The sequence below is a fragment of the Scyliorhinus torazame genome, chromosome 12 (genome assembly GCF_047496885.1).
Source record: "Scyliorhinus torazame isolate Kashiwa2021f chromosome 12, sScyTor2.1, whole genome shotgun sequence".
Lineage (NCBI taxonomy): Eukaryota > Metazoa > Chordata > Chondrichthyes > Carcharhiniformes > Scyliorhinidae > Scyliorhinus > Scyliorhinus torazame.
Window position 1 is genome coordinate 19,070,955 of NC_092718.1, and position 25,522 is coordinate 19,096,476.

At 46.6% G+C, this 25,522-nt stretch overlaps 1 protein-coding gene across 1 annotated transcript in view; it reads right to left on the minus strand.

Annotated features, from left to right (window-relative positions):
• LOC140387413 (A-kinase anchor protein 13-like) overlaps nt 1-25,522 on the minus strand; it is a 478,070-nt gene that overhangs the window by 113,796 nt on the left and 338,752 nt on the right. The window contains 3 exon segments of the mRNA XM_072470498.1: nt 5,112-5,231; nt 24,233-24,317; nt 24,784-24,979. Coding sequence (XP_072326599.1) covers nt 5,112-5,231; nt 24,233-24,317; nt 24,784-24,979 — 401 coding nt within the window.

Below are 25,522 nucleotides of genomic sequence, written 5' to 3' on the forward strand. Positions count from 1 at the left end.
AGTGTCTGAACCACTGGACACTCTGCATAGCTCCATTCAAAGAAATTGACTGACAATCGATTCGGTACAGGTTCTGAATTCTATATACTGATTTTCCAGTTAAGCATTTAAGACAAATAAATCTGGAAAGAAAATCAGAATGAGATTTACAAATGCACATTTTTCTTTAGAGCAAAATGTGTTACAGCAGCATCCAATATTTCGAATTGTTAAAAAAGTCAAAATCGGTGCGCCTCCACTTGGCCATTACGGTGTGACACATTTACAGGAGATATCAATTGTATTAACATGACCCGGTTCAATGATCCCTTACCTGCTAAAAACCTGAAGACCACACAATCTTGATCTCCCATTTGCAACACATTGACTATTTACAAATACCATTCCATTCAGAAGCTACACACAGGATGAGGATGTTGGCGTTGGGGGCGAGAAAGGGGATGGGGCGGGTGGGGGGCTGCAGGAGATACAATGGGTCTCCGCTGAGATTTAGGGTGAAATTTCCCATCCTGGATCTTCTGGTTCTGCCAATGTGGCGACCCCTCCCCCCCCAGTGGCAGGTTCCCAGGAGGCAGAGGATGCAGGGCATGCAAAACCCCATTAATATCGGCAGGGGCTGAGATTCCAGTTACCAGCCAATGATGAGTCACCTCTGCCGCCGGTTAATGTGGGGGGGGGGGGGGGGGCAGAAAATCCCACCCAGTGTCCATCCTTGCTCAAATGCCCAGTGAACGGAGACTCACAACTAAGGAGGACTGCAGAGTTCAACACGAGCTCTCATCACCTCACATACATTTTTCGAGCAGGGGCTGCTGATAATTGAGTGATACAATGAGAGCCAAATACTTCCATCTTCCTGGCCCAGGAGTGACACAAGCTTCTATACATTTACATTTGTGTCAGAATAATTATTCACAAACGGAGCTCCCTCTATCATCGCCACAGTCGTATTGCCACTGGTGACGGATGAGAATCTGTGCTGTCCAGGGAGCTGGATGATTACCCGAGCTTGTGTCCGGAGAGTCACTTGAGGGAACCTCTGATGTCTGCGATTTTTGTGGAAAAATCCAAGAAAAATCTCATACATTGGCCTTGGAGCAAACAATGTGGAAATGGAAGCAATCACTCCATCCTCATTCCATTTCCATCCAAATGCACTTTTCAATTCTGCACAAATAGAATGGCGTCAGCAGTTTTTGTGAACTGCCTTCCAGTTACATAGAATTTACAGCAAAGCAGATCATTTGGCCCGAATGGTCGATCCCGATGTTCATGTTTCAGATGAGTCTGTTCCCACCCCTCTTCACGTAACCCAGTCAGTGTAGCCTTCCACTTAAAAGTCTTCAAAAGACAGAGTAGTGTCCGGTACCTGGGTGGGGGAGGGGAAAGTGTCGGATATCTACCAGGAGTTGTTGGAGGCAGAGGAGACCTCGGTGGAGGAACTGATGGGCAAGTGGGAGGAGGAGCTAGGTGGGTAGTTAGAGGCGGGTCTGTGGGCGGACGCCCTAAGCAGGGTTAATTCCTCCTCATCATGTGCTAGGCTCAGTCTAATACAGTTTAAGGTGGTACACCGGGCACACATGACGGCAGCGAGGATGAGCAAGTTTTTCAGGGTAGAAGATAGATGTGCGAGGTGCGCGGGGAGCCCAGCAAACCATGTCCACATGTTTTGGGCATGCCCGAAGCTTGGAGGATTCTGGCAGGGGTTTGCCAAGGCAATGTCCAAGGTGCTAGGTACGCGGGTGGTGTCGAGTCCAGAGGTGGCGATCTTTGGAGTGCCAGAAGACCTGGGAGTGAAAGAGGCCGACGTTTTGGCCTTTGCCTCCCTGGTAGCCCGGAGACGGATCCTTTTAATGTGGAGGGACCCGAAACCCCCGAGTATGGAGACTTGGGTCAGTGACATGGCTCGGTTTCTCAAGGTGGAGAAAATAAAGTTTGCCTTGAGGGGGTCAATGCTGGGTTTCTCCCGGAGGTAGCAGCCGTTCCTCGACTTTCTCGGGGAAAATTAAAATGTCAGCAGAAGCAGCATTCTGAGGGGGGGGGGGGGTAGGTATGGTTAAGGATGTACAGAAGGGGTTGGGTGGGAAATGTCTAGTTTACCATGTTGATGTTTATGTTATTACTGTTTTGTTTGTTATTGTTATAAAAAGTTTGCAAATGATTCAATAAAAATATTTTTTTTAAAAAAAAAGTCTTCAAAAGCAAAGTGAGGTGGGTGAAATGGACAGATATGTAGCAGATGGAATTTAACACAGAGAAATGGGTTTGTGCAGTTCAGATGTGACTGAGTTCAGAAGGATTTTCCCAATTCGGAGGTACTTTGTGGAAGATAGGGCGGGATTTACCGGCTGTTCACGCCAGCAGGAAATCCCGGACCCACACCAGCGCATGGGTTTCCCGGCTACTAGGGGCGCTGTCATTGGAAAATCCCATTGACAATGGCGGGGTCGGTAGATCCCGCTGGCGGGCCACCGCCTCCGGCGCCAAAAACACGCGGCGTGGTGGTCGGTAGTCCCGCCCTTAATGTCTACCCAAGTTCTTCTTCCAACTTATCAAGTCTGCAGGTACAAACCCGAATGGTCATTGTTCACGTGGAATCCTACATTCTGAGAGTGAGCAAGCTATTCAACATTTTAAGGCATCATATCGGAGTCCAAGCTCGAGTCCCTCCCCCATGCTCTACCTTCCAGCAACCTACCACCAGCACATCAACAATTTGTGTTGTTGACGACACAGGGTGGCAGGTTGCACAGTGGTTAGCACTGCTTCCTTACAGCTCCAGGGACCCGGGTTCAATTCCGGCCTCGGGTGACTGACTGTGCGGAGTTTGCATGTTCTCCCAGAGTCTGCGTGGGTTTCCTCCGGGTGCTCCGGTTTCCTCCACCAGTCCAAAGATGTGGTTAGGTAAATTAGCCATGTTGAATTCCCCTTAGTGTCGAATAGGCCTTACTGGGTTACAGGGATAGAGTGGAAGTGTGGGCTTAAGTAGGGTTCCATTTCCAGGTGCCGGACAGACTCAATGGGATGAATGACCTCCTTCTGCGCTGTAGGGGTTCTATCACCCCAGTTTTATTACAACACCGCTGCGCAAATCGAATTACTTCAACAAATATAGTTTGCTGCACTCTGGATAGACCACTTGGTGGTATGTGACCTGGTGTTCCCCCCTTTCAGGGTGACTACTGCTTGGAAAGAGGAACTAAAGTAATCATGGGAAAACCAGCTAATGGTCCGGTCATGCAGGAGTGAACTCACAGGCAGTATATTTTAGACCTTTGAACCAAACAGATGGCCTACTCTACAAGTGGAATGAGCGCTCTTCCAGCCTCGCTAAAAATCATGAAATATTACCTCTTCATTCCATGAATGACTCTAATTTAATAGTGCTTCTGAATCGCGGTCATTACTGGGCTTGGAAACAATGCTCCCTGTACTGAAACAAAATTGGGAAAAGCTCGGTTTATGTGCACAGGGTTTCTCTGTTGGGATTGTTTATCCAGCCATTCACTGGCCCTGGGAAATGCTGGGAGATTATTGCTGAAAAACAATCTTCTTGGTACATTATATAGCACATCAGGCACTGCAACATGGCACAGTGCCAGCATTTTAATTTATGATTTTTGGCAGCCAGTGCAAGCGAATGGCCAGTAAAATATATGGATATGTTTTTTCTGCCAGCTTTCTTCTCCCCCATTTCAAAGGCCCTGGTTCTTTGCTGGGATACAATGTTGGTTCTTGTTCTAATATCCAGTGAGCTGAGACAGGCTATCCAAACATGCAAGACTTGACAGCTGAGCCCCAGCCCATCACCACCAAATCTTTGCACCCATTTTCTAGCAGGGGTTGTGGAATAATCAGTTACGGTGGCACTACTAGCAAAATATTTCCATCTTCCTAGCCCAGGAGTGACATTAACTTCGACACAATTTCCCTCAAGTCAGAATAATTAAGTATAAATGAAGCACCATCTATAACGGGTGGAACAGTAGCAAAGTGGGTAGCACTGCTGCTTCACAGCGCCAGGGTCCCAGGTTCGATTCCCGCTTTGGTCACTGTCAGTGCAGAGTCTGCACGTTCTCCCCGTGTCTGCGTGGGTACTCCGGTTTCCTCCCACAAGTCCCGAAAGACGTGCTTGTTAGGTGAATTGGACATTCTGAATTCTCCCTCAGTGTACCCGAACAGGCGCCAGAGTGTGGCAACGAGGGGCTTTTCACAGTAACTTCATTGCAGTGTTGTTGTAAGCCTAATTGTGACACTAATAAAGATTATTATTTACTTAATCTCTTAATCATCTATAATCTCAACAGTGATAGCGCCATTTTTGTTATATTCTTTTACCCACATATTAAAATCCAAGACATAAACCAAAACGTTTTTTTTTATATACATAAAGGTTAATTCGGAAATGGGATATTTCATTCTTGAAAATGGCATGGGAAAATTGTAGGCTACCTGAGCTAATTTCAGGCTCGGAAATCTTTCAATTTAACTCTGTACTCCCCCAGTTGGTACCAACCCAAACTTTGGATCACCCAAGACTTCAATCATTCAGTGATAACCAAGGCGCTGGCAGCTTAAACTGAGTTTGGACATTAGACACATTTTCCAGTGAAACACCCAGACGAGAAGGACATTGAATAATGAGATTTTCCAAATAACATTAAGTTGGAACAAAGTGGAATACCTCGGCAGGGCGTTTCTGAGTCTTATTCTTCTAGGTGGTCCATGTGCAAGTAAAGTGCAAAACCATTTAGGAAGAATGCACTTATAATTTTGCAACACAAGGTTGAAGAAATCTTCCACCCTTAAAATGAGTTGGAGTTCTGACTGTACTTTGCAACAGATCCCCAAAGAGTAAATCATTCTACACGAACGTCATGGGATGAATGTATTCGATGAGTAGGCAAATCGTAACATCAATTATATATCAATATTAGCACAATTCCAGAAATATAGAACCAGCCATGATAAAGTATCTCAGAGTTCACAGGCCTATTAAGCAGGACTTCTTTTAGCCTCATTTATGTCACAGTCCTTTGAAATACTTGTAAGTAGATGCTTAAAAGAACAAATTACAACAAGGTAGATATTTAATTCCAAGGTTTACTTACTATCTGATTCATCATCACTTGAAGAGGAACCAAGAGAAAAGACAGTTTTAGGCTTAAGAAGAAGTGGAGATATGTTCAAGGAAAAGGAGATTCTCTTCTTGGGCCTGGTGCTTCCAGGTTCTGTTAACAGCAGAATTAGAGCATGCATTTCACTGAAAGGAATGGAATCACAGGTTCATTTGACATCTGCCGACAGCTTCTGCGCGATGAGTGAAGCAAAATGTCAAGTAGCATGGTGCAAAGAGTGGAGGGGTGCATTCAGATTAATGGGAATGATTAAATCACCAGGTGATAATTGGCACTCATTGTGAAAAACGAGACAGAGCGTGAGAGAGTAGATCTAGACTTCAAGTCTGGAGACACTTCAAAGCATTCTCTGATTAGATTATAAGCGACAGATGAATTGTTCGAGGTAACAAACCAATTTTAATCTTTTCTTACTTTAACACGGGGGTTGGAAAAGAATTCAAACCAAATTGTCCATTGGCTCCTCTATGGGCACAATTTACATTTCTGTCAGGATTGGGGATGCAAAATCTATTCTCCCACTTATCTCTATCAGAAGAAGTGTCGTCACTAGGATTTCAGTTAAAACAAATTAGGGGGCATGCAAAATTTCCAGGTTGCGTCCACTTGAATTGTGAAGCAGCAGCAGCATTAACTCAAGACTCCTTGCCTCTAAAGCTGGCTTATCAGGAGACAGCATGTTCAGTATTTTAATGGAGAAATGGTGGGGACGGTATTGTTGGACCAATTTGAGTGCATGATCTCTGTGGACCATGCAATAACCATACTGGCGCACTGTTAAAGCAGATTGATTCACTTGCCATTGAAGGCATTTACAGCAGGGTTGCTTTAATGCTGTGGCATGAACAGAAACAAGAGAGCTGGAGAGACTGAAATGTAGCTCCTTGATAGAAAGGAGTATGGAATTGGTTGGTGATCATACATTAGGGCATGTGGAGATGGGTAAGGAACTGTAAATGGGGCAGCAGGTCACTGAGATTTGGGGTGAAAGTGGGTTTATGAGGATGGGGTGATGACCGCGGTTTAAGAGGAGGTCCTTGACGTCAATGCTGACTCTCTGCAAACGTAATTCACCAGGTGCCATTTCTCTGTGCCTTGACAAATATTCCCTCTTTATTTATCTAATTCTCTTTTGAAGGCTATGATTGAATAGGCCTTCACCACTCTGACTGGCAGTGTATTCCAGACCCTAACCACTCACACTGTAAAAAATAATTTCCTCATGTGACGCAAGAACTGGGAGCAGGAGTCAGCAATTCAGTGGAGCCCGCTCCGCCATTCGATACGATCATGGCTGATTTAATCTGAGCCTCAACTCCACTTTCCTGCCGTTCTCCATAACCTTTCAACCCATTACTAATTTAAAATTTGTCTACCTCCTCCTTAAATGTACTCAATGTCCTGGCATCCACCCATCTCTGGGGTAGTGAATTCCACAGATTCGCGACTCCTTGAGAGAAGTAACTTCTCCTCATCTCGGTTTTAAATCTGCTACCCCTTATCCTAAAACTATGACCTCTCGTTCCAGGTTGCCCCACAAGAAGCAACATCTGCTTGACGTCTATTTTGTCAATACCTTTTATCTCCTTATATACCTCAATTAGATCTCCTCCCATTCCTCCAAACCCGAGAGTATCGGTCTAAACTGCTCAATCTCTCTTCAAAAGATATGCCCCATATCACTAGAATCAATCTAGTGAACCTCCTCTGAACTGCCTCGAATGCCACCACATCCCTCCTCAAATAAATACATCCCTCCTCAAATAAGGGGACCAAAACTGTGCACAATCCTCTAGGTACGGCCTCCCCAATGCCTTGTAGATTTGCAGCAATATTTTTATATTCTAGTCCTTTAGGCTAAAAATTCCAACTGCCTTCCTTACTATCTGCTGTACCTGCGTGCTAGTTTTCTGCGATTCATGTACGAAGACACCCCGATCCCTCTGCATCGAAACACTCTGAAGTCTCTCTCTATTGAGATAATAAGTTGCCTTTCCATTTTTCTGACCAAATTGGATAACCTCACACTTATCTCCGTTAAACTCCATCTGCCAGATTTTGTCCCACTCACCTAACTCATCGATATTCGTTTGTAGATTTCCAATTTCGTCATTGCAATTTACTATCCCGCCTGCTTTAGTGTCGTCTGCAAATGTGGCTATCATACCTTCTATGTACATCCATATTGTAAACAGTTGGAGCCAGGGAACCGAACGCTGTGGCACGTCACAAGTTACATCTTTCCAACCAGAAAAGACATATTTATCCCAGCTCTCTGCCTTTTGTTGGTTACCCAGGCTTCTATCCAAGCTAATGAATTACCCCTAATCCCATGTGATCATACCTTGTGTATTAACCTTTTGTGTGGCATTTTATCAAATGCACTTTATCTGGAAGTCCAGATATACTACCACGAATGGCAACGACCTGCAGTGGTCGCGCCGTAAAACATGGCGCCGGCCTTGCGCGAATCCGACCTGCCAGGTAGTGGCCACCCCCCACCAGTCCCCCTAGCCTTCGCAGAAGCCCCCCCAGGCCAGCAGCACGGCTGCCGCCGGACTGTGGCGCGCTGGTCACAGTCCGCAGCCACCACGCCGGGTTCCTGCACGGCTGAAACCACAAGTGAACCACGCCGCCGGGAACTCGACCCATCGGGGGCGGAGCATCGGGGGAGGGCCTTCAGGTGACGCGCTGAGGCCGTCCCAATGGTGTGCGGCACACGCCGCGATGATGGCGTTTTGGAGGGGCGGAGCATACCAAACCAGCGTCAAACAGGCGCCCGATTTCAGCATCAAAAGGGATTCTCTGCCTGATCGCCAATTACGGAATCAGCGCGGGGAACGGAGGATCCCGCCCAAGGTGTTTTGAAAAGACAAGGGGCGAGATTCTCCCACCCCTGGGCCGGGCCAGAGAATCCCTGCAAACGGGCCACGTCGCCCCGACAACGTCATGCCATTCCCCGCAGAGCGGAGAATCCACGCCGGCGTGGTAGGCGCAGCGACGGTCACGGGGTGCTCTACGCGGCCGGCCCGCCAATTCTCCGGCCCGGATGGGCCGAGCGGCCGTAAGAAAAGAGCCGAGTCCCGCCGGCGCCGTTCTAACCTGCTCTGGGCTGGCGGGACCTCGGCCTGGAAAGCTCAGTTGGCCGCCTGTGGTGGGGGGGCGTCGACCCCGGGGGGCGAGGGGCTCCGATGTGGCCTGGCCCGCAATCAGGGCTACCGATCGGCGGGCCGGCCTCTGTGGCTGGGGGCCTCCTTTTCTACGTGCCGGCCCCTGTAGTCCTGCGCCATGTTGCATCGGGGCCGGCGCGTTGAAGGAGGCCACTGCACATGCGCGTGTTGGCGCCGGCGCCAATGCGCATGTCCTCGTTGGCGCCGATGCAACTGCGCATGCGCGGATCCCACGGTGCACAGTTCGCGCCGGGATCGGCAACTGGAGCGGCGCGAACCGCTCCAGCGCCATGCTGGCCCCCTGTGGAGGCCAGAGGTAGTACTGGGAGTGGCCCGTTCACGCCGTTGTAAAATGCGACGATTGGAGAATCCCGCCCAAGGTGAGATCAGGAGGGCATTAGGAGTGATAGGGGAAAAACTAGATAACGTTGCCAACCCGCTACAATTGGCCTGGAGTCTCCAGGAATTGAAGATCAATCTCCAGGACATGGCTGTGTGCAACCTGGGGGATTTAGGAAAGATGCCAAGGGCATGGAAAAGATGCAGGGGAGATCCTCTGAGATATCTCCAGGTATACAAGGCTTCTGTTATGGGAAACTAATGCTCCTTTTATTAGAGCAGGGAAAATGAAGGTGCTCACAATTTTAAGAGGTTAAGCAAGATAAACAGGAAAAATCGACTGCCAATGGTTGAGTCAAACCCTAAACTTTAAGACTCACATCAAAAAGGACGAAGGAAGTTAGGAGTTTTATTGAAAAAAACAGAGGGACACAGGAATGGGATTTTTTCCCAAAAAGCGTGGTTGTCACAAAATCTATAATCAATGTAAAAGAAAAAGGGAATTCGATAATCATTTGAAAAGCAAAAGAGGCTTTGGGGAAAGAAGACCATGACTAAATGAAAAGCTTCATCAAAGTCATCAATACACTTTGGGCCAAATTTCCTCCTCCTGGCTTTATAATTCTGTGCTCTGTATTAGTTAGACGAGCCAATAAAGTTCAGAGTTGACGCAAGTGAACCAGACAGCAGCAAATCTCACTTAGTTTAATTCTCACTTGTAGCAGTAATAAAACCATGAGCTACTTTCCAGTCATTTATTACTAATGCACGGATTTCTAAATTTAATATTGGTGCATCATCAAGTAGCATTTGGTTACTTCCTTTATTACATCACAACACTGAGACGCAGTTTTTCATTTTCTATCTGGAACCTTTTATGGGACTTGGTCGAAGTGATCTGCGCAACTCGCTCGTCTAGCCCATCTCTTCATTGGTCTTCTGTTAGTTGACATAAACAAGAACATTTTCCAACAGCACTCTAATAATACGCCACCCTCAATCATGTGGTGACTCATCTCTTATGAAGTGCTGACTTGTACATTGCTCATGTGAATTCAGTAAACTTAACTCCAAGTCACTGGCAGTCCTGACTTCAGCCTGATGCAAGTATTGCTCAAATTATGCAAAGGATCCATTCAAGGAAAAACAAACGAGCTCATCTATTTCCAAAGGAAGTGGCCAGACCTCAGTTTGATGGCTGCAGTTGGTGTTCTTACAAGACATCGACATTCTCAGAACAGACAGCCACTTGTATTCACACTGCTTCCCATTATTCAACAAAAACTAGAAAGCCATTCATCAGCCAGCTGCATATGCTTTTAATCTTCGGTGTATAATTTTGGTCAAGTAACTCAAACTATTTTTAGAAATGCAATGTTAATTGCTGTTTGCTGCAGATGATAGGCATTAAAATGATTTGAGACTAGCCCAGGCACCTTTGAAGGACCATGTTTCTCCCACTTCAAGTGCAGCTGCCAATATTCTCAATCTGCTGCAATAAATTGCACACAAAGCATTACTTCTTGGCGTTGGAACACTAGATGCACCGTTAAGCTTTGCAAAGAGCTTATTTGTCCTGACTACCCATGGCGAACTCCACAAAGTTTAACGGTATTGCTCTTGTGCCAAGTTAATCTCGTCAGCTCCCGACACAAGGTCATCACATAGCTGGTGACAACACCAAAGATGAACTTGGCAGATTAGTCTACGCTCACAGCAGTAGGACTCTGCCTTAGTGACTGCAACAAATTTAGCTTTATCCTTACATCCAGCTCAACAGTTAGCCATTTATATTCATACTACCTCCTATTATTCATCGATTCCCATTGGAGTTCAACGCAGCCTGCATGATGGGAACTGGTAACCCCAGCACAGTATTAAAGACGCTTTGAAAACATGGATTGCCCAGATCTCAAAACCTCAGGACCCAAAGTCTGGGTCTCTTCCCGAGACATCACCACACAGGAGGATATTCGGCCCATTTAATCCATGCCGGCACTTTGCAGAATAATCCAGTCAGCCCCATTCCCCGGCTTGATCCCTGTAGGTTTATTTCCTTCAAGTGCCTGTCCAATTTCCTTTTAAAATCATTGATTATTTTCCCCTTCCAACACCCTGGTGGGCAGGTTACAGGTGCTTAGTACACAGCACGTAAAAATATTCTTCCTCACATTCCAACCCCACAAACCTTTTTTTTAAAAAAAAGTCTGGTTTCTTTTTTCCTCTCCTCTGGTAAAGCACCTTGGGTGATTAAAGGCATTTAAGTTTTTGTTACCTAAAAATGACAGTCCTCCCGAGATTGCTGTTCATATTTCAGTGTCTTCCAATCTTTATCCTCAAGGCATTTTTTAGGATGATGAATGCGGCGATCTCGAGTTTTATATGGGCCGGTAAAGCCCCAAGGGTGAAGAAGGTCCTTCTTGAACGGGGGCGCAGGGAGGGGGGCTTGGCCCATCTGTTATGGGCCAGGGTTTAGAGAACCCCAAAGTGTATCATGGAGTTCACCTGACCCACAACTTTTAATAGATTGTGGTATGGGGAGCACACGGCCCACTCTACAGGTGTGGTACAGCGGAAATGGAAAAGTATTTTTCAAAGCAAAACAATTTTTATTCTATGAACTCAAGTTAACCTTTCTAAAACATAGCGAACATCTTAGCGACCATTCATTCAAATACAACCCCTAAAGAATACAACACTAAGTAATCCTTAAGCTGTCCTTTTAACATCCATACGACTTTTAAAAAAAACCTTTAAACAGGAGCACATCAGGTTAAAGTCACTACTGAGAGCAGATATTAGTTTAAAATCACCAAAGGATCGATTTACAGTCTTTAGATTGCAGAGAGAGAGATTAATACCCCTTCTGGCTGTGACTGCAGCTATCCAGCTCGGAAAACGAAACTAAAACACACCCTGCAGCAAACAGCCTAAAATGAAGGTAAAAAGCTGACAGACAGCCCAGCTCCACCCACACTCTGACATCACTGATAAACACCCATTTCTTAAAGGTACTCTCACATGACACATCCAAACTTTATTAATTACTACTGGGCGGCTAATATATCGATGGTTAGGAAATGGGTAGTGGGGGAGGTGTCGGTGTGGGAGCAAGTGGAGGCGGCATCTTGCAAGGGCACGAGTTTGAAGGCTTTGTTAACGGCACCTCTGCCATTCTCACCGGCTCCATACTCCACAAGCCCAGTGGTAGGGGCAGCCCTGAGAGTGTGGGGGCAAGGAGGCAGCACATGAGACTGATGGGGACGTCGGTGTGGTCACTGATTTGTGATAACCACTATTTCATTCTGGGGGGGCTGGACGGGGGCTTCAGGAGGTGGCAGCCGGCATTTGGGGACCTCTTCATTGAGGAGGGTTTCCCGAGCCTGGTGGAGCAAGAGGAGGAGTTTGAGTTGCCGGTGGGAATGGGTTTTGGTACCTGCAGGTACCGTACTTTGTTCGGAGGCAGGTCCCGAGCTTTCCTCGCCTCCCACTAAGAGGGCAACAGGATAAGGTATTGTCTAAAACAGAGATTGGGGAGGGTCTCGGAAATATACAAGGAACTGATGGAGTGGGAAGGGGTCCCAATTGGGAGAAAGAGCTGGGAGGGGAGTTGGAAGTCGGGCTCTGGGCAAAGGCTCTGAGGAGAGTCAATGCATCCACGCTGTGTGCCAGGCTTAGCCTCATCCAGTTTAAGGTGGTCCACAGGGCTCATTTGACTGTTGCCCAGATGAGTAGGTGTGGGGTAAATCCTGCGAATCATGTACACATGTTCTGGGTGTGTTCGAGGCGGAGGGGATTCTGGCAGGGATTCTCAGATGTCATGTCAGAGGCCCTGGAATGAAAATGAAATCAAAATCGCTTATTGTCACAAGTAGGCTTCAAATGAAGTTACTGTGAAAAGCTCCTAGTCTTCACATTCCGGTGCCTGTTCGGGGAGGCTGGTACGGGAATTGAACCGTGCTGCTGGCCTGCATTGGTCTGCTTTCAAAGCCAGTGATTTAGCCCTGTGCTAAACCAGCCCCATAGGGAGGGTGACTCAAGAGTCCAGAGAGAGGAGGGGCGCGGGGGGGAGAAGAGAGGCCGACATTTTGGCCTTTGACTCCCTGGTGGCCCGGAGATGGATTTTGCAGGGATGGAGGGATTCGGAGCGTCCAAAGTCGGGGATTTGGGTCAGTGACATGGCCTGGTTTCTTAAACTTGAGAAAATTAAGTACGCCTTAAGGGGTTCGTTATAGGGGTTCCCTCGGAGGTGGCAGCCATTCATCAACTTCTTCAAGGAATATTGACCGCCAGCAAGGGGAAGGGGGCGAGGGAAAGGGGAGACATGGAAGGGACGGATAAAGGCAGGGAATTTAAGTTATGGGTAGCTAGGTTTAGGGATGGGGAGAGTTGGGTGTGTTATTGCGGGGTTCTTGCATGTGTTGGATTTCTCTGTTTAAAATGTTAAAATTATAAATGCCTCAATAAAATATTTTTTGAAAAAAAAGTTTTTGTTAGCTATTGTTTTATTCCCCATCTCCCCGCCACTCTGGCTAAGATCAGCGAGCATAACAGAAACTGATAACTGAACCCAGGAAAGCATCACTTGTAAGACCACCTATTTCCATCTCCATAACATGACTGGACTCTGCTGAAACCCCTCATTCATGCCTTTGCTGCCTCTAGGCCCGACTTTCCTGACGCACACCCAGCCAGCTTCCCACTTCCCAAAACTTGAAGTCATTCAAAATTCTGCTGCTGGTGTCTCAACACACATCAGGTCTCGCTCACCCATTGCCCATGTTCCCACATTGGTCACCTGGCCTAATACTGGCTTATGAGGCTCGGTGTCATACTAGTTTTATAATGCACCTGTGATGTAACTGGGGATGTTTTCCTATGTTGTGCTTTATAAATACAAGTTGTTGCTGTGAGAGAACAGTGATTTGGTTTTCTGGGACCAAATATTTATATAAAGTCTTTTGACTTGGTTCTCCCTGGAACGGCGTGAGGTGACGTGCATGATGTGTGACTAAGAATACCAGTGCTAACAGGAACTTGAAAACTTCCCTTGAAACAGACAGAACTAAATGTCCATCATCCAGATCAATTACAACATGGTTGGCAAATTACATTTGCCCAATGATGCAAACATTCTGCAGTGTAATTCTTACTCATCATGGGGAAGTGATTTTCTCAATGGCTCTGTGGCTACACACAGACACAAAGTAAGGTAGTGAGCCATTTGGTTCCCCAGGTTTTGATTCCTGCCATGTGGTGAGCCAGCATATATTATTTGCCAGGACATCAACTGGCCCCAGTGTGTGCCTGGGCTACCCAGGTTAGCAAGAGAAAAGACAAAAGGGGAGGCACGGTGGTTAGCACTGCTGCCTCATAGCGCCAGGGACCCGGGTTTAATTCCGGCTTTGGGTGATTGTGTGTGTGTGGAGTTTGCACGTTCTCCTTGTGTCTGTGTTGGTTTCCTCAGAGTGCTCCGGTTTCCTCCTACAGTCCAAAGATGGACTGGTTAGTGGCTGGTTTAGCACAGGGCTAAATCGCTGGCTTTTAAAGCAGACCAAGGCAGGCCAGTAGCACGGTTCAATTCCCGTACCAGTCACCCCGAACAGGCACCGGAATGTGGCGACTAGGGGCTTTTCACAGTAACTTCATTTGAAGCCTACTTGTGACAATAAGTGATTTTCATTTCATTTTTCAAGATGTGCAGGTTTGGTGGATTGATTGGCCATGCTAAATTGCCCCTCAAGTGTCCAGAAGGTGGGGTGACTGGGTTATGGGGATAGGGTAGGGACTGGGCTTAGGTAGGGTCCCTTTTCGGAGGGTCGGTGTAGACTCAGCGGGCCGAATGGCCTCCTTCTGCACTTTAAAGATTCTGTGTTTCCATGGAACATCAAAGCCAGATGAGCAATGCTAGAAAGTGAAAACATAGATGTTGAGTAAATGACAGCCAGTCTGGGTTTGTTCTTCCCCTTGCCCCCCCCCCCCCCCCCCCCCCACCACCACCCACACAAGTGTTTGAGTCACACAGAGAATGGCCAGCTGAGTTGTCAATGTGACAGCTGACAATCCAGTGGAACCACAACCACAACAAAACTTCACGGAGTGGCGCGGAATTTGACAAATTGAAAGATAGTATTGCGGTGGCTAATATTTTGGTTCAGAAAATGCAATGAATTTTAGCTTGTCAAAACTCTGAAGCACTTTTGGAATGATATTACTGTCCTAACAGAGAAGGTCAAATCTAGTAGCATATGGTAATACAATGAAATGAAATGAAAATCGCTTGTCACAAGTAGCCTTCAAATGAAGTTACTGTGAAAAGCCCCTAGTCGCCACATTCCGGCGCCTGTTCGGGGAGGCTGTTACGGGAATTGAACCATGCTGCTGGCCTGCCTTGGTCTGCTTTCAAAGCCAGCGATTTAGCCCTGTGCTAAACCAGCCCCTGATTACTGCGCTGCAAGAGAAATCTGCAGATGGAGAGTTTAAATCTCACTTTCGCCAGTAATGCAATCAGCTTATCAATTTCTGTCCTTGAAAATTTCAAATAAAAATCCAACTCATATCCTGCAGAATGATATTGTAAGCCATCACACATTTTGAAAGTGGAGTTGAAGTAATGACAGACTACGCAGGGTAGGACACAGCCAGTATCTTTCCACCCATGTAATTTACAAAGTTTTCAGGCTTTGAGGAAGGCCGTTTTAAAAAGTGGCAGGGCAATAAATTACAACCTTGCCAGAACTGAAAATGACCTGCAGTACAGAATAGTGTGCAAAACAAAAACTGCACACACTCATGGTTGTTAGATTCTTGGATCTGTAGTGCTGTGGTTCTCTTCAACACCTTGGTAACTTTGGATGAGAATTAACAGTCAAGAATGTCACATTTCTGTTGTAGAACTAGGTTTCGCTTCCAGAATTTCCCCATGTGTTTTCCAGGGCTGGTTTAGCACAGTGGGCTAAACAGCTGGCTTGTAATGCAGAACAAGGCAGCAGCGCGGGTTCAATTCCTGTACCGGCCTCCCCGAACATGCGCCGGAATGTGGTGACTAGGGGCTTTTCACAGTAACTTCATTGAAGCCTACTTGTGACAATAAGCAATTATTATTATTATTAAATAAGTGAACGATTTATTTTTCTCTCAACACAAATCCATTCTCTCAAATGTAGTAATCTGCATTGCTGGTTGGTTTGAATATTCACGTTTCGCACAAGACTGTGCAAACACTGGCATGGAAGGAATACCAATAATTCCTGGACATTCGGTAACATTGGTTTTGAGGATTGCACCTTTCTCATGGACTCTTCGAGTTAAGTGGAAGCAATGATTTGCGTACAATGTCATTTAAACTGGAGGCAACTTTTGCACAATTTTAAATCTCCAGCACAAATTTTGGAGTGTGCTCAGAATAAGTGAACTTTGCAGAAACTTAAGCATATATAATTTTGTGTTCTGCATGGATCAAAGATTGTCATTTGCTCTCATACTAATTTTACTTCTGTGCTTTTAAAAATAAACTTTATGCCAGGTGCAATATTCTCAACTTGTCAAATGACCAATGTTCCAAGGGGCGGCGAAGAAAATGCTTCAAAGACGCTCTCTCCTTGAAGAACGGCAGCACTGATATTAATACTGGGAGGAGCTTGCTACCAATCGAATATACTCTGGGCGGGGGACTTGAACGCCCATCATCAATGGTGGCTCACTAGCACCACTACCGGCCAAGCTGGCAGGGTACAGCAGGATACATCTGCCAAACCGGGCCTGTTGTAAGGGAAGCAAGAGGGAGGAACCTACTACACCCCGTCCTGACCAATCCACTTGGCACAGATGCATCCATCGATTGATAGGAGTGGCCACCACACTGTCCTTGTGAAGTCAAAGTCTGGATTTCACACTGAACATGCCCTCTACCCGACCACGGCGCTAAGTAGGGCAGATCTAACGCCTCAAAACTGGGCACCATGAGATACTGTAGGCCAACCACAGTAGTAGGTATTCAATCACAAACTGTAATGTCATGGCTCAGCATATCCCTCACTCAAGGAGAAGAACCAGACATACCTAAAAATGAGGTGTCGACCTGCCGAATCTACAACACAGAACATGGGAAGGAGCATGCGATAGAGTGTGCTAATGATCCACAACCAACAGTCGACCTTTGCAACCTGCCGCGCACAAGTCATGAAAGGTGGTGGACGATTAAATAGCCTAGCAGGAGGAAGCGCCACAAATACCCTCGCCCTCAATACTGGGGGAGCTCAGCACATCAGTGCAAAAGATAACGTTGAAGCATTGGCAACCATCTTCAGCCAGACGTGCTGAGTGGATGATCCATCTTGGACTCCTGCTGGGACCCTCGGTATTACAGACGCCAGGCGTCAGCCAATTGACTCATTCCACATGACGTGGACAGCTGAAGGCATCAGATACTGCAAATTCTCCCCCCCCCCCCGCCCAACCGTCTCAAGGGTAATTAGCGATGGGCAGTGACACCCACATCCTGTGAACATAGGAACATAAGAACTAGGAGCAGGAGTAGGCCATCTGGCCCCTCAAGCCAGCTCCACCATGCAACGAGATCATGGCTGATCTTTTGTGGTCTCAGCTCCACTTTCCGGCCCGAACACCATAACCCTTAATCCCTTTATTCTTCAAAAAACTATCTATCTTTATCGTAAAAACATTTAATGAAGGAGCCTCTACTGCTTCACTGGGCATAGAATCCATAGATTCACAACCCTTTGGGTGAAGGAGTTCCTCCTAAACTCAGTCCTAAATCTACTTCCCCTTATTTTGAGGTTATGCCCCCTAGTTCTGCTTTCACCTGCCAGTGGAAACAACCTGCCCGCATCTATCCTATCTATTCCCTTCATATGTTTCTATAAGATCCCCCCTCATCCTTCTAAATTCGAACGAGTACAGTCCCAGTCTACTCAACCTCTCCTCGTAATCCAACCCCTTCAGCTCTGGGATTAACCTAGTAAATCTCCTCTGCACAGCCTCAATTGCCAGTACGTCCTTTCTCAAGGAGACCAAAACTGAACACAATACTCCAGGTGTGGCCTCACTAACACCTTATACAATTGCAGCATAACCTCCCTAATCTTAAACTCCATCTCTCTAGCAAATGAAGGACAAAATTCCATGCGCCTTCTTAATCACCTGTTGCACCTGTAAACCAACTTTTTGCGACTCATGCACTAGCACACCCAGGTCTCTGCATAGCAGCATGTTTTAATATTTTATCATTTAAATAATAATCCCTTTTGCTGTTATTCCTACCAAAATGGATAATCTCACATTTGTCAACATTGTATTCCATCTGCCAGACCCTAGCCCATTCACTTAGCCTGTCCAAATGCCTCTACGGACTTCCAGTATCCTCTGCACTTTTTGCTTTACCACTCACCTTAGTGACGTCTGCAAACTTGGACACCTTGCCCTTGGTCCCCAACACCAAATCATCTATGTAAATTGTGAACAATTGTGGGCCCAACACTGATCCCTGAGGGACACCACTAGCTATTGATTGCCAACCAGAGAAACACCCATTAATCCCCACTCTTTGCTTTCTATTAATTAACCAATCCTCTATCCATGCTACTACTTTCCCTTAATGCCATGCATTTTATCTTATGCAGCAACCTTTTGTGTGGCACCTTGTCAAAGGCTTTCTGGAAATCCAGATATACCACATCCATTGGCTCCCCGTTATCTACCGCACTGGTAATGTCCTCAAAAAATTCCACTAAATTAGTTAGGCACGACCTGCCCTTTATGAACCCATGCTGCGTCTGCCCAATGGGACAATTTCCATCCAGATGCCTCGCTATTTCTTCCTCGATGATAGATTCCAGCATCTTCCATACTGCCGAAGTTAAGCTCACTGGCCTATAATTACCCACTTTCTGCCTACCTCCTTTTTTAAACAGTGGTGTCACGTTTGCTAATTTCCAATCCGCCGGGACCACCCCAGAGTCTAGTGAATTTTGGTAAATTATCACTAGTGCATTTGCAATTTCCCTAGCCATCTCCTTTAGCACTCTGGGATGCATTCCATCAGAGCCAGGAGACTTGTCTACCTTTAGCCCCATTAGCTTGCCCATTACTACCTCCTTAGTGATAACAATCCTCTCAAGGTCCTCACCTGTCATAGCCTCATTTCTATCAGTCACTGGCATGTTATTTGTGTCTTCCACTGTCGGAAGACCGACCCAAAAAACCTGTTCAGTTCCTCAGCCGTTTCCTCATCTCCCATTATTAAATCTCCCTTCTCATCCTCTAAAGGACCAATATTTACCTTAGCCACTCTTTTTTGTTTTATATATTTGTAGAAACGTTTACTCGCTGTTTTTATATTCTGAGCAAGTTTACTCTCATAATCTATCTTATTCTTCTTTATAGCTTTTTTAGTAGCTTTCTGTTGCCCCCTAAAGATTTCCCAGTCCTCTAGTCTCCCACTAATCTTTGCCACTTTGTATGCTTTTTCCTTCAATTTGATACTCTCCCTTATTTCCTTAGATATCCATGGTCGAGTTTCCCTCTTTCTACCATCCTTCCTTTTTGTTGGTATAAACCTTTGCTGAGTGCTGTGAAAAATCGCTTGGAAAGTTCTCCACTGTTCCTCAACTGTTTCACCATAAAGTCTTTGCTCCCAGTCTACCTTAAGCTAGTTCTTCTCTCATCCCATTGTAATCTCCTGTAATTCCTCCTGCTAGGTTATTTAATCATCCCAATGAAGGTGTTAAAAAAGAAATTGTTCAGAATAGAGACTTTGAGTCACAATGTCTCAATGATGAGACAGAGCAGTGGTAAAAAAGGAAAAAAACCAAAGCAAATGGGTACTCCGGATCCCATCACCTTGTAGGGACATCATGTCCCGTGTACCCAAAGAAATGGGGGTTGTGATTAGCCTGGTCAGACACATGGGGCGGGATTCTCCCCTACCCGGCGGGCGGGGGGTCTCGGCTGGACGGAGTGGCGTGAACCACTCTGACGTCGGGCCGCCCCAAAGGTGCAGAATCCTCCGCACCTTCAGGGGCTAGGCCCGCCTTGGAGTGGTTTGTGCCCCGCCGGCCGGCGGGAAAGGGGCTTGGCGCCACGCCAACCGGCGCCGAAGGACCTCCGCCGGCCGGCGCGAGTTGGCACATGCGTGGGAGCACCAGCACGTCATCCCCGCGCATGCGCAGAGGGCTTTGTTTCCACACCGGGAATGGCGGACCGGGACAGCCTCCGGTGCAGAAGGATAGAGTGCCCCCACAGCACAGGCAGCCCATGGATCGGTGGGCCCCGATCGCGGCCAGGCCACCGTGGGGGCACTTCCCGGGGCCAGACCACCCCCCCCCCAAAGAACCTTGGAGCCCACCCACGCCGCCACGTCCCGCTGTTCACGACCTACTCCAATTTACACCGGCGGGACAGGCAAAAGACGGGCGGGATGGAGAATTCGGGCAGCCCTGGCGCCCATTGAGTCGCGCTGGACCCTGCCATTCACCGAGGTGCGCGGCGCGAGTCACGCCGCGCCGATTTTTGGGGGGCCGGAGAATTAGGAGGACGGCAGGGGCGGGATTCACGCCAACCCCCGGCGATTCTCCGACCCTGCGGGGGCGTCGGAGCATCCCGCCCATGAAGACCCATGGCAAGAAACCCGCGACCCTGAACAGAGGTCGTCCTCGAAGCGAGCGACAGTCGCCCAGGACAGATTTTGCTTTAAGTCTTTGAAGTCAATTACTGTGGGAAATTAAAGACAAAAGCCTTCTCATTCATCTGCTTCAGTGCAGGTAAGCTGGGCAACTACAGGTTGGTTGAAAATAGGATTGGGCCTAGTTTTGATATTACAGCCAAATGCTCTGCCACCACTTGCTACCTAGGGCCCATCCACATGCAGATGGTTCCCCCTTAAAGTGTTAAAGTTTGTTGTCAGATTGGGCAGCACGGTAGCACTGTGGATAGCACAATTGCTTCACAGCTCCAGGGTCCCAGGTTCGATTCCGGCTTGGGTCACTGTCTGTGCGGAGTCTGCACATCCTCCCCGTGTGTGCGTGGGTTTCCTCCGGGTGCTCTGGTTTCCTCCCACAATCCAAAGATGAGCAGGATAGGTGGATTGGCCATGATAAATTGCCCTCAGTGTCCAAAATTGCCCTTAGTGTTGGGTGGGGTTACTGGCTTATGGTGATAGGGTGGAGGTGTTGACCTTGGGTAAGGTGCTCTTTGCAAGAGCCAGCGCAGATTCGATGGGCCGAGTGGCCTCCTTCTGCGCTGTAAATTCTATGATAATGGTCTTTTAGCTAAATTTAAAGAGAAACATGGGCTCTTTCAAAGATCCTTAAGCTCATGGAAACCCAACCTCCCTCGACACTGAATATACATAGCTACAGGACCCAGAACATTGGCCCAAAGAGAATAAAAACAATTTTAAATCCTAATATCGTTTGAGTGCTGGAATCTTCCTGCTCTTTTCTCCCCTGTCTTTTATTTCAATTTTAATTTTACTCTGCCCTAATAAAATTACTTAGACGAATTTAGCACTTTGCACTATCCCACAGCCTGTCTGAAACCACTTTGCAGAAAATATCTTTGGAGTGCAGTGAACATTGGCCTACAGTAGAAAAATTAGAAATAGCAATGAGATGAACGACAAATTTGAAAAAAGGGAAGTGAAAAGGAAGGGAGTGAAATAGACTTTACGGACATGAGGCCCAGAGTTTTCTTTTTTAAATTTCAAGGAAGTGAGGCCATAAGTTTTATCTTCATTTCTAATTGTCCTTGAGAAGGTGTCAGCCATGGCTCAATCATTAGCACTCGCGACTGAATCAGAAGGCTGTGGGTTCAATTCAAATCAAGGAATTTTTTTAAATTTAGAGAGCCCAATACATTTTTTCCACTTAAGGGGCAATTCAGCGTGGCCAATCCACCTACCCTGCGCATCTTTGGGTTGTGGGGGCGAAACCCACGCAGACACAGGGAGAATGTGCAAACTCCACACGGACAGTGACCCAGAGCCGGGATCGAACCTGGGACCTCGGCGCCGTGAGGCAGCAGTGCTAACCCACTGCGCCGCCCAATTCAAGTCAAGTTTAATACCCCAGTGCAGTGCCGAGGGTGTGCTGCATCTTCCGTTGGAAGAGACATTAAATCGAAGGCCCATCTGCCCTCACAGGTGGATGTAAAAGACCTCATGGAATAATCTTCAAGCAGGAGAGGTATCCCCAGTGTCCTGGTCAATATTTATCTCTTATTCAGCATCACAAAAGAACAGATATCTGATCATTGTCACATTGCCTGTGGGCAACCTTGCTGCCGTGTTTCCTGCATTATAATGGTGGCCACATTTCCAACCACTTCATTGGTTGGAAAGTGCTTTGGTCCATCCTGCGGCTGAGAAAGGTGCGATACAAATCAAGGCCAGTGCCCGCGCGCACATGCACGCACATCCTAGCTAACTGATTATTTTTAAAGTGTAGTCACTGCTGTTGTGTCGGCAAACATCAAAGCCAATTAGTGAACAGCAAGATCCCACAAACGTCAACGTGATCATTGCGTCAGCAGTGTTGGCTGAAGTGCTCTGGGAGGGATCCCTTTCTTGCTCAAGTAGCTCATGGGCGGCACAGTGGTTAGCACTGCTGCCTCAGCTCCAGGTTCCCAGATTCAATTCTAGCCTCGGGTTACTGTCTATGTGGAGTTTGCACATTCTCCCGGTGTCTGCGTGGGTTTCCTCCGGGTGCTCGGGTTTCCTTCCACTACCCAAAGAAGTGGAGGTTAGGTGGATTGGCCATGCTAAATTGACCATAGTGTCCAAAAGGGAGGTGGGGTTACTAGGATAGGATGGAAGTGTAAACCTAAATAGGCTGCTCTTTCCAAGGGCCCTGTCTTGATGGACCAAAAGGCCTCCATCTGCACTGTAAATTCTATGATTACATAATAACCCCATGACGTCTTCAGAATCCACCAGGCAGTCCTTGATTTAACATTTCACTGAAAATGCAGCACTCCCTCGGTCCACACTGGAACATCAGGCTAGGGGGTGGACTTGAACCCATAAGTGCACAGATCTGAATCAGGTTGGTGAACGTTTCTTTAAATTTGAAACAATCTACTTCCCCTTTGCTTCCCTTAATTCCCGTTTTCATTGATGCTGTGCCTAGGCTTTGATGGAGTTGAGTTCTTTGCAGCTATTCTCAGTCAACCAACGGTCAGAGTTTGACCCGTTCACATCCATCATGCAGGCAGGTCCACTTCAGATGTGTCCACACAGGAAAAGCCTGCGATTGGATGATTCCCTTTCCACAGAGATAGAAGAAATGACAAAACTTCTTGTTCTTAAGTGCTAATCTGCAATCCTTGAAAGCTCAGAGCCGTGACATGGAGACATATTTTTTTTTTTTTTTAAAAAGAGAGTGTTACATTGATGACAGAGTGAATGATTCATTTGGAATGATCTTTTGAACCAGCCTCTTCACCTCCAAACCATAGCGGTCTCTCCCTTACCCATCAATTTGGAGGATTCCAGACCCCATGAAATTCTTTGACCATTCGAACCTGCTGCTTTCTGCCAGAAGAGTATGGATGATCTTTCTGTCCATCCCATCACTCATCATCAACCAAAAGCCATCAAAAATAGATTAATTGATCATTTATCTCATTGTTAGGACCTTGGGTGTGTGCAAATGGGCTGTCATATTTGTCGCCAAAACGACTGTGATTGAAATTCAAGGATAATTCTTTGGCTTGGATGCACTTCAGGACTGCCTAGGGGAATGAGAGAGTTTGATGCTCACTCTGTTGTGAGTTAGTTTGGCTCATAGTTCCCACACAGAGGGTCAATCACTCGAACGCCCCCAAGGTTGAAAAGGGGGACATTTTTAATTCTTCGGAGTTTGAATACATGCATACTGGTGAATAAGTGTGTGAAGTTTTGTTAAGGTGCCTTTTATGGTTAATATTGCTGAAGGAGGGGTTCAGTGATGATACCTTTTAAACACTAAATAGTTAGCATCCATTAGATTAATTTTGCATAAATTACTTTATTAAGGATTGGAATGAATTATCGGAAAAGTACCGAGTAATCATTATTAACCATTAAACATGTATTTTTCAGTTCACGCCTTTGTTCTGTAGACAGGACCTTGGCAGCTTTCCAGGTCTTATCTCTCATGTACATGAAATCAAGCTTGGAATTAAACCGTCTTCAGATTGTTGATGTGTCTGCTGTTCTTTGTACTGAGTTGAGCCATAGGAGAAAAGCCCACATGGGATCCGACTCAATACACAGGCCTTGAAACCGCTCCAACAATTGCTTATGGCTATTGCCCGTCAAGGTGCACACATGAAAAATGGCTTAGGTTAGGGTGCTTGAGGGTGGGTAACACCTCTGGAATCATACCACAGCAAAGAGTGAACAATTAAAAAAGGTGAAAGATAAAGTGTTAAAAATAAAACCTACCATGTGTCCTTTTAAAAAAAAAAAAAAAACCTCAAGACATTCAAGCATTTCCGTTTTTGGTTGCTCTCAACACATGCGCCATTTTAGTTATTAATCTTTACTGAATTGTCTGCTGTGACGCTGGAAGTCCAGTTCGTACTTACTGTCTGTGCTTGGTGGGCTGATAGCTTGCAGTGAAATGGATTTTGTCAGCGGAGGAGCAGAATGTGGCTGTATTCTCATCAACTTCTGGAAAGAGATAACATATTTGCTGTTCAAATGTATTTTACCGGTTGTACCGTCAAGTTCTATAACTCCCAAGTAGACCTACACACTCAGTTAATGGATTAAGGGAGTGAATGTAAGTACCAATCAATCACCAGAGTTATTTAAAAGAGGTTTACACTGCCTCTGTTAAAATAGCTGATGAAGTAATGGCACTATAATGTAACGCTGAGCATTAATGAAATGACTACACTTCCAACGTACTTCATTTGAGTGCAAAACGATTTGGGACTGAAACTGTGAAAGTATGTACCTATAAACGTTTTCTTCATCAGCATTCATACAGTACAATGGTGTAGTGGCCTCTGTGCTTTAACTAGGACTTCTTCCACCTCTAAAGGGTCTTGACCGTTCACCCAAGCTGTCCAATGTTAATGAGATAGTTGATCAGCTTGCTCATGGTCACGCGACATTAAAATGGTCACTTTACCGGGTTTTCAAACACGCTGCCCTCACTGTGGTCAGATTCCATCTCTTCCTCAGTCAGCGAGACGAGTGATCCACGCTCATCGGTGCTGATGATTGGGGCCCGGCGAGGGTCACGGGAATTCCGCAAGACAGACTCCACAGCGTGTGACGTTTCCTTGGTCACCTCGCTGTCATGTACCAGTCCTTCCAGGCTGTAACTGAATACACATAGGACATATTCAATTCACGCAGTCAATGGCCATTAATTCACTTGTTGCAAAACAGAGGTAAACCCATACCAAGTATTGCCTTCACTAAATTTGTGACAGGCGCAGGAATTAATTTCTGTCAACAGCTAATGGTGCAGGGTGGGAGAACAATAATGCACTTACATACACAGAGACACATCTCTGCAATAACGTCACCTTACCCCCCATCCCAACAGCGGAAGGAACAAAGAAGGTCGAGGGTGGAAGCAGGCCAAATAGAATGGTCAGGGATGGAGATGTTGAGGAGGTGCTTCAACGGCAGAAGTGCGACTGACAGTGGATTAGGGGTGAGAGGTCGGTTGCGTTGATGACCACAAGTTAACAGGTTGGGGTGCGCGGCCGGTGAGGCAGTCGAGATGGTGGGAAGTGAAGATAAGGATTAGTTCCCTCACCACGATGACCCCCCAGGACTGGGCAAGGATGAGAGGGAACAAGGTACAGGTGAAGATGCAAGCCCCAGCACTCTGGTCGAGTGGTAATTTGTCAGTAGTG